Source organism: Pyxicephalus adspersus, chromosome 2, assembly GCF_032062135.1.
Source record: "Pyxicephalus adspersus chromosome 2, UCB_Pads_2.0, whole genome shotgun sequence".
Lineage (NCBI taxonomy): Eukaryota > Metazoa > Chordata > Amphibia > Anura > Pyxicephalidae > Pyxicephalus > Pyxicephalus adspersus.
Window position 1 is genome coordinate 23,322,739 of NC_092859.1, and position 12,851 is coordinate 23,335,589.

A 12,851-nucleotide genomic window follows, 5' to 3' on the forward strand; every position below is an offset into this window, starting at 1 on the left:
ACATCCATACACTTCCAGCACCACATGGATCGGATCCATACACTTCCAGCACCACATGGATCGGACCTATACATCCATACACTTCCAGCACCACAAGGATCAGACTCATACATCCATACACTTCCAGCACCACATGAATCGGACCTTTACATCCATACACCTCCAGCACTCCATAGATCCATACACCCCCAGCACCCCCACAGAACAAACCTATAGATCCATACACCCCCAGCACCCCATGAATCAGACCCATAGATCCATACACCCCCAGCACCCCCATAGAACAAACCTTTAGATCCATACACCTCCAGCACCCCATGAATCGGCCCCATACACCTCCACCTCTTTACATTGCCCCCATAGATCCTCAGTCACCCGGAATTCTGCGCCCCCCCCCCCCCCCCATATACAATGTGTCTGCAGATTGGGGTGTGTAGGTAGTGCAGATATTATCTGGTGTTTCCGGACAGATCCGTCCATTGATACATTGTATCTCTATTCTGCACCACCGGGCAAACCCCCCCCTTTCCCCCGGGGTGCGGAGACCCCTCTGCTAGTGCCAGCATCTCCCCCCGACACCCCATTCTCCCCGCGGATCTCACCCTCTGGCGCCCCGGGCTGGATGTGTAAGATGAGGCTGATGATGGTGAAGAGGGTGGAGGGGGCCCCCGGATCCATGTCCCGGTGTAGCGGTCAGCGGGGAGGGGGAGGCGGCATCCCGGGGCCGCTTCTACCGCTGCTGCTGCTGCTGCGGCTCCTCTCCGCTCTGGAGACACCTGGCGGCCAGACCGGGAACCGGGCTGTGCTCTAGAGACACGTAGCGGCCAGACGGAGAACTGCAGACACTCTCTCTGAGGACACTCAGCGGCCGGCTCTGGCACTGCAACAGCACTCTGCTGCTTGGGTGAGCACTAATACTAGGGGATATTTTCCACTAACCACCAATATTACTTCTATGCTGATCAGAAAAATGCACCATAACCAGTTAATTAGCTCTAGATTACGGTTTATGAACAAAGGTCCCTCCAAAGGCTGCTAGAGGCTTCTTGAGCAATGAGCAATTTGTGCCTCTTAGGTCAGTTTAAGTGACACCAATTATTATTTTGGCTGTAAGGATGTCATTCTTCCCACTGGCCAGCAATGTAAGAGGCATTCTTCTCACTGACCACCCACCAATGTACTGTGGGCTGTGGATATAGAAATTATAGCAGGGGTTCCCCTATAACCTGATAGTTATATCAGTGGTTCCCCATGTTAAAAAGATAAAGAAAGACTTACCTAGACAATTATTTCAGGGGTTCCTGCAAGGTAAAGAGGATGAGCAATGCTGCTCCAGCCAACCTTGTACAATAACCTGGTGATGTTTAACAGGGAGGACCGAGGACATCTTGTGGAAGATATTGGTACTGCATGGGACCAGTGCAGGGGGAGCATTTTATTATTATTATTATACAGTATTTATATAGTGCCAACATATTATGCAGCGCTGTACAAAGTCCATAGTCATGTTACTAGCTGTCCCTCAAAGGTGCTCACAGTCTAATGCCCCCACCTAACCTAATATAGTCTAAAGACAATTTTGGGGGGAAGACAAGTAACCTAAGAGTATGTTTTTGAGTGTGGGAGGAAAATGGAGTATCCGGAGGAGAACCACACAACCAAAGGGACAACCTGCAAACCTCAATGCATATTTTCTGTGACTATCCAATCCATCTATCCACTATGATGTTGAAGAACTCAAGTATTGGTTCTCTCGGACACTGCTGGAATTAAGGGATCCAGCTGACTAATTTTAATTACTGCCTCTGCTTCATCAGCATCAACATGTGATATGTCACGTTCTTTATTTTTAAAGCTGCATTACATTTTAGTCCAGCTGTTGGAAGTACCAGATTGTCACCCTCTCGCTGGCTGCAATTGTCTCTTAGGCTCATATGCTATGCCAATATGTCCTTAGCATTGGCATTCATTTTTAAAAAGTGTACAATTTTTCTTTCTTTGCAAGTTTCTGACTTACTTATATACTTTATTAGCATCCATGAATTTTAAATTTATCAGACAAATCAACCTTTTATTTTATTGTTCAATCAACACACAGAGCCTACAGAAAATTATAATGCCAGTTCCCATACAAGGGTGGGGAGAGCTAACAATTTCTAGAATTACCAGTTGGTAGTGGTGGCAAGTAATTCAATCAGAATTATTCTTGATTGGTCTTCCAGGTTAAAATGCTGTGAATGCAGAATGATAGACTGCATATTTTAAACATGCTTAAACAAATGGAGGGTGTTAAACTTTGCCATATAGATATCAACATTGTGAACGCTGCCAATCAATGTAAAAAAATGTCTGGTAATAAAAAGTACTTTTTATCACCTGCCCGCCAAGCATTCTGAGAGTTATTGCTCAGTTTGCTCTGCTGTTTTGCTGTAGATTGAAAGTATAAATGTTATGCTTTTATATGTCCTGTTTCAAATAAAAAACTTAATTATTTTTTACACAAACACTGTAAAGGTATTTACAAATAAATTAAGGCTCTGTTTATGGTAAATTAATGGTTGGATAAAAAAAAAAAAAAAAATATTGCAGAAAATAGTTAAGAAGAAAAGGGGAAGAATGGGACAAAGAATGATAACTAGGACTGTGCCAGCTTTTAACTGACATCATTTGTAGTTCGAAGCTCTTCCCTTTATTCTGCAGATGAATGAAATATACTACATACAAAAGTACGAGGGGGTGCTGAAAAGTTGCTGGCTCTCCCCCCCTTGATGAAATAGATATATGAGTGTGGGGGCATATGACAGCCTGATATCTTAGTATGTAACGGTACAAATATCAGGTCTTTGTCATTCTTAAAACTGTTTTTTCTTTTAGTGAGAAGCTGTGATGGCAGAGGCACAAGCAAATTTCACGTCATTGTAGTTACGGGCCGCCATGAAGTTTTTGTTTCTCCAAGGAAAGTGAGCAAAGGACATTCACACTGGGATGTCACAAACACTGGGGGAGAAGTGTCCTTCCTACAGCACTGTCAAAACTTGGATATCTCATTTCAAGACTGGGCATTTCACCATTGAAGATGAACCCCGCAGTGGGCGACCCCCCAACCTCAACTGACCCGGCAACCTGCGATGCTGTCCATGAGCTAATTATTGAGGACCGGTGAATTTCCGCAATAAAGATAGCCCACATACTTGACATCTCACAGGAGAGTGTTGGGTTTGTTATCACCACTATCCTAGACATGCTCAAGCTTTCAGCAAAGTGGGTGCCGAAACGTTTGAACAGTGATCAGAAGAAGTAACGAGTTGAAGCATCCAAAGCCGTTTTGGCCCATTTTGAAGCTGCACAGGACTTTTTGGCTAGGTTAGTGATGGAGGATGAAACCTGGCTCCACATCTATGATCCTGAAACCAAGGAACGGTGAAAGGAAGGCGCCACAGCGGGTCCCTGCGGCCGAAAGTGTTCTGAACACAGAAATCAGCAAAAAAAGTCATGGTGTCTGTTTTCTGGGAGAAAGACGGTATTCTGCTAGTGGACTACCTACCTCAGGGCTCCAGTATGACTGGGCAGTATAATGCTAACCTCCTGGACCAGCTAAAGGAGGCAATTAAGACAAAACGCTGTGGAAATTTGACCAAAGGGATCCTTTTCTTTGCTATACAATGCACCTGTGCACACGTCCAACGTTGTGGCTGCCAAATTGAACACCCTGGGTTTCCAATTGGTCCACCATCCCCCCTACTCACCTGAACTGGCCCCTTAGGACTATTATCTGTTCCTAAATTTGAAGAAACACCTGAAGGGGCAACGTTCTGAGGACATTTCTGACGTCAAATATGCTGCTGAGAGCTGGTTTGCGGCCCAACCAAAGGACTTTTATTTGAATGGTCTAGAAAAGCTGCAACTACGCTGTACCAAGTGCATCGGTCTCAGGGGGGAATATGTGGAATAAATGTGTTACCGGTATTTCACAACTCTGCCTCTCTTCTTTCTGTGCAAAGCCAGGAACTTCTCAGCACCCCCTCGTTACCATGTTACTCTGTACCTTTCCCATGTCTGAACAGTGTTTATGAATACGCTATCAGATCAATGGCATACTTAGGAGGGACAGTCAGCACCAGGTTCCTATCCTTTAAGGTTGCAGTTGTTGCCACTGATTACTACATTGGGTGAATTATTACTATGCTCGGTGTTTGCAACATAGCCCAAAGAATAACTGAGCATCCACGTCCTTTTCCTGGCAACAAAGAAGAAATCATCAGCAGTTTTCACATTACCCTCCACAGCATGAAGCAGATAGACTAGTAGCATTGGGTGCTGGATGAGTGGGACTGCAAAGGTGGCTGGGGATATATAACAGGCTTGTCTGCTATCATAACCTTGTGTTATGTAGCACGCTTTTATTGCCCTCATAATTTACTGCAGTTTTACCACCACTCTGCCTACTGATCATCTTTTTAGCAACTTCCATTTAGTCGTGAAGTTTTCACCTTTCCTGGCATCCCCGGCACAGACACTGAGGTTGCCAGTAACAAGTGCACAGGGTGTTTGTTTGTTTTTTGTGGTCATTTCATTTTATGATTTTGGCTGAAAATTGTTTTAATGCATGGTATAAATGTGTGTGCGGAGGTGTGATAAACAAATAGTGGGCCAGGAATTCCACTGTGTCAGTTGGTTTGTTTTATTGATAGCAGCCGCTCAAACAGCAACTCCCAGCTGTTATTATACGTAACATCTAAGCTGTCGTAACTTCTTGGAATTGCCAGCTAGTATGGGGAAAGGAGGTCGCAGTTTGGGAGAAGAACTGGACATACTACAAAATCCTGTGTACTTTAATTAAACTTTAAAATGTTTTTGTTCAGTGTCCACATCTGAATAAACATTATTCTTCTTGCTTAACATAAACGTTATAAAATGGAAAAAGGAGTTGGTGAGTTTTGCACTTCCTGTGGTTGGTGACAATGCAGCTCCATCATAAGGCACAGTATGTGAATATTAGCATTCTAATACATAAACTTGGTTACCTGCAATACATGTTTTATTTCTTAATGACTACGGCCAGCCACAGGTCATATGGTAACAAGTTTGACAATTATTTATGGGGATACTTCCTCTAATCTTTAACTGATGTGGCCTAGAAGTTGTCACAGAGAAAAATTTAAACACAAATGCAAACTTTTTAAAATCTTTACCTGGAAAAATAATGATGACTGCGGACAGTTTTTATGTTTTTAAGAAAAAATCTGGAATATAATATAGTTCAACTTCCAGAAATTGGGCAGGAAGACTAAATGTATGTGTGCAGGGCAAATTAGGGATATTGCTAATAAGGAATATCCAGTTTATTTAGACTCTGTGTGTTGCCGATAAGTTTGATAAGTTGGGTATTGTAGAGTACATGTAGTGTATGGGGGTTTTTCAACTCTTTGGGAGGGGGGCTTAATGTATCAAGGGATGTGATATATAGTGGGTGTAGTATATAGAGCAAACATAACGTTTGGGTGTGTATTCCGGTAAAGGGGATGTAAGGTTTTTTTCCCCAAGGACATAATGTACTGGAAGGGAGGGCAGTGTAGTGTAAAGAGAGATGTAATATATAGAGTGTAGGGTTGGGGGTTTAATGTATATGAAAATGATTAGGGATGTCTCTGGAAAAGTCTTGGAGCAATGTGTTGGAAGAGGTTATGCATGAGAAAGTCATTAGTATGTTATTAAAAAGATGGCTAGGGATGTATTTAATATTTGTATAGGGATTGAAATGTAAAAATAATGTAGAGTAATTTGAAGACAAAGCACAGGGGCTTACAGTTAATCCATGGGGACCGGGGTGGAGTTATATACATTGAAGGTAACATTGGTAGAGGTTGTATTAAGGTTACTTGTCAGTTATTCACCAGAATTAGTCTAATGGGCACCATAAACATTACCCAGGTCAGGGGTGGACAGGCACATATGAGGGATAGGAAAGGAAGAGTTGCCATTAAGAGATTTTAAACAAGCTACCAGATAAATTGGAAAGGGAACCAAGATAAGACCATGCCACCGATACAGTGCAGGGTCAGGAGAAGAAGAGGGCAATTAAAGTGTCAAAGGCAGAGGATAGATTTAGGAGGAAAAGGAAATAGGGCTCCAAGGAAATCATTTGCCACTTTGTGTAATTTTATGCATATGATCAAACCCATCTATTCAATATATCATTGTACCCTGCTGTCTCCCGTCACCATGTTACTAGTAGTAGAGGTCACCTGTTAATTTTTCATGATGTCGGTTGTATTATGTTTCCCGCCTGGCAGTCTTTGAAATATTAATGAGACACACACAGTGGAATGTGAGATGTCGGCTACATCACCTCTGCCAGGGACCATCCCCAGTGATGTGGGACTGACCACTGAGCACCTAATGGATTATACTAAAACAAAAGCCATTCTAAAGCCATTTTTGGCTACAAAGTTAAATGTTTTTCTTGAAATGGTTATCACACTTTTTCATGCTTTTCTTATTAGGCATTTTTTATCTTTTGGATTAATATGTAACAAAATAACATTTTTTAGCTGTATAGTAAGTCCTTTTTAATCTTTCTACATCTTTATCTTTTTTTAAAATAACCTCTGGTGATCATATCTGGCGATGGCCCTTGTTCTGTCACTTCCTGATAAAACAGGCCAAGAACAGTTTTGGAATTTGTTTTTCTGCACTACAGAATAGGAATTCCTCTGCTGCCCTTACACTCTTGCACAATAAAAATATTCCAGTAGCAATTTGCTGCTTCTCTCCAACCATATGTTTCTATCGTCTGAATGTAGTGGTCTTTCTAAAAGATGTGAATTGCAGACTAAACTCTTGGATGTTTCCTACCCCTACTTCATGTAGTGTGCGCATATGGCAAGGATTTTAAAACACATAAATCAAGGATAGTTGTAGCATTGGGCACATGCCCCAAAATGTGCTTCATACCCTTGATTGGGACACCACTACTGCTGTTATTTCTCTGCTGGCTGTGGCGGTCCACCATAAGGATATGGGGCAGCACATGTGTTGTCTACAAACATGAGCAGCATGGCATGCAGCTCCCCTTCAGCACCACCCTACCCAATAATAAAGAATTCATAAATCATTCAACGATGTAGAGTTCCACGCAGGGAAACGAAAGTAAGAGGTCTGCCCCATTCCATTCAGTTCATTGGGTTAGTGACTGCAATACTATACATATATTCTCCTAATATATCAGCATTTTTAGAAAAAAGGGACTGAATGTCACTTCTTCATCCAACGCATTTCCCCATACTGGCTTCCTTAGGGGTACATATAAGGAGAGCACTCAGCTAATATTGAAAACGGTGAAGTTCTTTTGTCAAGGAGATTTCAATAATAGGGACCAGATTGGAGAAGGTGTATTCCTGTGTTATTCATAGGAGGGTATCCATGGTGAGGTGGGATGTTTGCAAGAAGAAAATGACACAGCCCAACTGGCAGATGAAGAAGAGACATTCTGTCCCTCATCTCTAAAAGTGCCGATATATTAGGAGATTATATGTATTATAGTATTGTGGTCTCCTACCCAATGTACTGAATAGAATGGGGCGGACCTCTTACCTTCATTTCCCTGTGTGAAACCTGCATAAAACATATCATTGCCAAAAAAAAAACAAAAAAAAAAACAATTTCTCGTTTTTTTTTTTTTTTAGAATTAAAAGTCGAGTAACTCACACAGATGTGTGAGTGGGGTTTGGCTATCTGTTAAATATACTTATGAAGGAACTTCCTATGTATGGAACTTTTTAAAGTGAGCGAAGTCTAAGATTCTACTAAGGGATGGGGATTATGGTGGCCATGTTTGAGATGTAAGTAGTAAGAGTACCCCACTCAGTCTCTGAATGGACCAGCGGTGGATGGCACCTCTCCTGCATCTTGCCTCCTGCTGATTTGAAAATACAAATCTTCTGTCCGTTTCTCATATCTCTCAAGGGTGCAGAGTTGGGTATCAATAACTCCCTTTGCCAACTGCTAGCCAGTCCAGCATCGGGAATGGAAGGAATCCCTCTGGGGAAGGTAAGGATCCCGCACCTAAAGGGGTCACAGGTGGCAATAAAGCCAGACACTCCAAGAACAGATCCAAAGGGGACAGAAATACCAACCCACAGTCCAAAGCCCTATTTACACAGTGTGTATATTTGTTAATACTGTGGGTGTACATTGGTGCTTTTTTTGTTCCATAATAAAGTAATAGGTGGTAATAAATTAAAAAAAGGAGGTGGTTTAAATTTGGTTGCATATACCCTTGTCTTTGAATGTTATATGCACCTCAACCTTGCACTAACTACAGTACATGCACCTTGACAACTGCACTCTTACTTCCTTGCAGCTGATCCTTGCTATGCAATTGTATAATGGTCTACATGGCTAGGTGTTGCCTTTGCAGCCGTGGACTCTAGCCCACTGCCTAGGTGACCTTTTCAGAATTCCTGCCCTGAATATACTTCTAACTAAAATACCCTATGCCTGGTCTCTCACTCCTGGGCCGCACTGCCTGCTGCCGCTTCCCGACAGACAAGTACCTCTTCATCCTCTTTCACCCATGCAGACATGTCATTCCCCACCCCATTGTACCCACAGAGGCCTTCAATATCATGGGGCTTAAGATGAGTTGCTTTTATGGTTGCAGCCACAGTTACTTATTTGGAGGAAATTAGAAAGTAAATTTGCGTGCCCCCAAGTTATAAAAGAAGCCACCTTGTGACATTTACCAGCAATTATCTGTTATACAACATATATAAAATCTTGATAGTACAGTCACTAACATTTTGTAACAAGAACATTCTTACAAAATAAATCCATTGACAAATAACTCACACATTTTTTTCTCACAAATTACAGGTCCTTTATTCCCTTTTTGTTAACCCTTATCAGCACTGAAGGGGTTAAACTCATGGACATGTACGGTCATACACATAACTATGCGCCGACACTTGGGATTTTGTGTTTTTTAACCCTTCTTGACAACTCTTGAGTCTTAGGAACTGCTGTGAAATCGGACACTTGTCTTTCAAAAAATAAAAAAAAAATAATCCTTTACTGCAAGAGGAGGTGGTGAGAATCGGGAACCTCTCCGTCCTGCAGTGTAGGGATTAACACATTATTACGCTAGTCACAAGTTGTTAAACATTTTAAAGGTTTGCAATTCTATGGAAGTTTATCTATGTGAGTATGAAGTTGTATCTAGGGACAGTCTGGACAAGCCGCAGAGATGGACTGTCATGCAGCTATAATGAGGGTACAGGGAAAGTTTTCAAGATTCCTCCAAAGTTGGAATCGGTGGGTGGAAGAGCCATGTAATTTACTGTTGGTCTTCTGTGTGCTTAAATTAGGCTCTCCAACATCTCTAAAAGTCACATGTAAACCACTTCTTGGACCTCTGGCCTGAGCCAACTTTAGCACAATTCTTGGAGAAGACAACACCAAAAAGATCTACGTACATGGAGCCTTCAAAAGAGTGGAATAATGGAACAAGTGTCTTTGACCCAATATCCTTTCCTCCTCCCACTTCCCTGATCTTTAATTAATGTAGTTGTACTTATATTAAGAATTAAAGTAGTTCCACTTACACAATAAGAGGGCAGGAGCCCTGTTCGGTGATATACAACTCCTTAACTTTCCTCTGACAGCTGAGGGCTGTGTGACAAATGAGCTCTTATCTGAAAATAAAATGGTGAATCGGGATGGTATTAGAAAAGCACCTTTGGCACCTTTTCAAAATGAATCCATCTCTTTAAAGCTTATTTCAGGTAAGGATTTAGATGTTAAACATTCCTCCTCTAGGATACTTTCACTTTAGGGCTATGTGACTTTTAGCCTTTATCTAAGATAAGCCAGTGCTGAATCAGAATGGTATTCACAGAGGCATTGCCTATATGATAGTACCTCCTTTACAATGAATCATTACATCCGATTTCAGATAAGGCTCATAGAGCTGAGGGCTATATAATTTAAGCCTTATATGAGATGAGTCAATGCCAGGGCAGGATAGTGAGGTACCAGACATCCAAATAGGCACGGTACACACCTAACGACTAACCCAACTCTTTACAGCAAATGGATGTTTTAGGAGAGGTGCCTCCTAATCAGCTATGAAAGTATGGATAGCACCTAAATAACTAATCCAACCTCTTACAAATATTTCAGATAACGTATCAGACAATACACAGCCCTCAGCGCTCCCATAGACATGAATCAGCTAAGGTCTGTAGGTCAGAGAACATCTCACCCTTTTGTGTGGACAAGTTAAATTTAAGGGATTGAAGGGCACCAAATCTTTCTGACAACCGACAAGAGACATCGTTAGAGATACATTGGGGTGTAGACATTTTCAGCAGTTTTTAAGGCACTGGGAGCGAAGGACAAAGGGTGGAATGGTGGAAACACAAACATACACACGCATGTCAGGACATCATCTAGTTACATGCCAGTATCTTATTAAGTTTAGACCACAGTTTGTGTTAGTGTTTTGGGATTTTTGTTGAGAAAATACCAAATAAAAATTCAAAACGTCTAACTCCGTTGTGCAATTCCAAATTAAAAGGAAAACAAAAAATATAGAGCGATCTATTGGATAAGTGTACAAAAAACAGAGCACATCTATCTGTGCTACACTGTAGCGCAGGAGGAGGAGCTGTCCCTTTTCTAAAATACATTAAAGTGACTTGGGGGGGAAAACAAAAAAAACGCACGAGAACGTAGCAGCTGTGTCTGTTTCATTCTTTCCAAAAACATCTGAGTATTTTCCATCTTCTCACATATGCCAAGCGGCCTGTAGTCCCTCTGCCGTCCCACGGTCATTCCTTTCCGCGCCCCTTCACGACATCCCAGAAACCCTCGTCACGTATTAAAACACTGCCTGTTTTGTCAATTTTTTCAACTTTTTTTTGTTTTTTGGTATCTTAAAACCCTGGACAGTTCTTTATCCTTCTATACACTTGTAAAATCACTTGTTAAAAATTACAACCCTCTAAAACTTAAAATTATTACAATTAGTGCGGCAAGAGGGGAAAAAAAAAAAAACACAGAACAAAACCTAAAAGCGGTGCAAATAAGTTGTTATCAGAGGTATCCGCAGTGTCCCCCTCTCTCATTCATGAGGGGGGCATGAGAAGGAAGAAGATGAAGAAGGAAGTGGGACCTCCCTGTAGCGCAGAGAAAAACACACACCGTTTTCTTTTTCTCTCCGCAAGTATCAAAGTAAAAGAAGAAATTAAAAACTAGAACTAGTATTGTCACCCCCCAAAATTCTTTAGACTCTGTATAATCTCCTATATTTGCGCTACGTCACCAGATCCTGGCGTGTTTTCAGTCAGTCGGATTAATAAATACAGCATTTTTAAAACCCAGTGGGTGACTTCTCCAGCATAGGCTTCATGCTCTTCTAGAACAGTTTCTAAGATCCAGTGAAGAGAGGAGACCACAGCGGTTTTGTGGGGCGAGGTCTCAATCTCCTAAAAAGACAGTTGCAGAAACCGTTCTGGGCTCAAAGAAGTTTACAGTTCCAGGTCTCTGTGTTTGGTTCACCTATCCTTCCAGAACCCAACATAGGTGGCGTTATTCCAAAAAAAAAAAAAAATATCTGAAAATTGTCCGCTTCTACTTTTTTTAAGTTAAAAAGTTCAGATAGTTTATCTCTCCCTCTCCATTGCGTTGCTCCCCATTCTCTGATAATTTAAATGTAGGGGTACTGATTGACTTTGGGTGGACTCAGAGGATAGCCAGTGTACACAGTGGAAGTTGGGGATGCTGGGATATAAGTTTGATGGGTGAATTGTGCCTGGTACTGGCTGGGGTGGAGGCTGGGAGATGGAAGCAGTCGTGGTGCCATGCTGACTGGCACGATGCTGGCAGGGTAAGCAGCATGACGCGCAGAACCTTGAGATGCCACTAGGTGGGCTACGGTGCCCGTGGAGCCAAGGGCAGCAGGGGCTGTGTAGGTATACAGATGTGGCTGGCTGGGAAGGTGGGCAGTGGCTGCCAGGTGAGGGTGTACTGCCCCATGGCTGGGGCTGTTGTGTGGAAAAGAATATGGCGCCTGGGCAAGCGTGGGTGTGATGTAGGCCTGCTGTCTTCGATGGCTGGCAGAGCGTTCGGTGTTCATGTGCTGAGATACCTGCAATGAGAAGGTTTTTACTAGGTTAATGTAAAAAATCTAAGCATGATTACCCAATAATATAAATAAAGATGTGAAAAGCTCATGTACTGTATGGACTTGGCAGCGAAAAACATGACCACGTGAAACTACAATATTTTCCTACATTGGCTGTGAATGATCACATGATCTTATCACACTTTTTAGACTTTTAGTCATTTAAGACACTAGAGGGAGCAGAAAATCCCATAATAATAAAATTATTATGTTGTAAAAATTTTAATCAAAACAGTCATGGCAAGGTATGAGATAAAAACAGAAATGCCAAGGGAAAACACATTTTTAAGGAAACCCTGCTTTGGCGGATCCTAGGCACAAGCCTCAAGGTTTCTGTAAATGACAGGCCACCATCATATTATCAGTCATTAAGGTCTGGTTACCTGGCTGAGGTTGAGCGGCTGCTGCTGGAACGAGTGTCCGGTGGTCCTGGACTGGCGGTAGGAAGTTGTGGAAGCGGAGCTGCTGGAGGAATGTGTGCTGGAAGCCGCGGTTGAGGAGGTGGAGGATTTAGGTTTATATGAATGGTGGCTGGTTGTATCTACAAGAAAAAAGGAGCAAAAATTGAACATCAACATCTACTGTCTAGTTTATAACAATCACATCAAGTTTTCCAAACTATACACACACACAAGTCTACACTGACTTTAATTTTAAATACTTATCA

At 42.1% G+C, this 12,851-nt stretch overlaps 2 protein-coding genes across 5 annotated transcripts in view; both read right to left on the reverse strand.

Annotated features, from left to right (window-relative positions):
* The window catches only part of KIAA1549 (KIAA1549 ortholog), a 50,614-nt gene extending 49,866 nt beyond the window's left edge, over nucleotides 1-748 (reverse strand). For both annotated transcript variants that reach the window (XM_072399947.1, XM_072399946.1), the window contains exon 1: nucleotides 603-748. In XM_072399947.1, the coding sequence (XP_072256048.1) occupies nucleotides 603-678 (76 nt within the window). In that variant the 5' untranslated portion in view covers nucleotides 679-748. The remainder of the gene's footprint in view (nucleotides 1-602) is intronic.
* An 8,105-nt stretch (nucleotides 749-8,853) lies between these two features.
* Nucleotides 8,854-12,851, reverse strand: part of HIPK2 (homeodomain interacting protein kinase 2) — a 46,509-nt gene continuing 42,511 nt past the window's right edge. For all 3 annotated transcript variants that reach the window (XM_072399951.1, XM_072399950.1, XM_072399949.1), the window contains exons 14-15: nucleotides 12,568-12,725; nucleotides 8,854-12,148 (exon numbers count right to left, since the gene is read on the reverse strand). In XM_072399951.1, coding sequence (XP_072256052.1) covers nucleotides 11,708-12,148; nucleotides 12,568-12,725 — 599 coding nt within the window. In that variant the 3' untranslated portion in view covers nucleotides 8,854-11,707. The remainder of the gene's footprint in view (nucleotides 12,149-12,567; nucleotides 12,726-12,851) is intronic.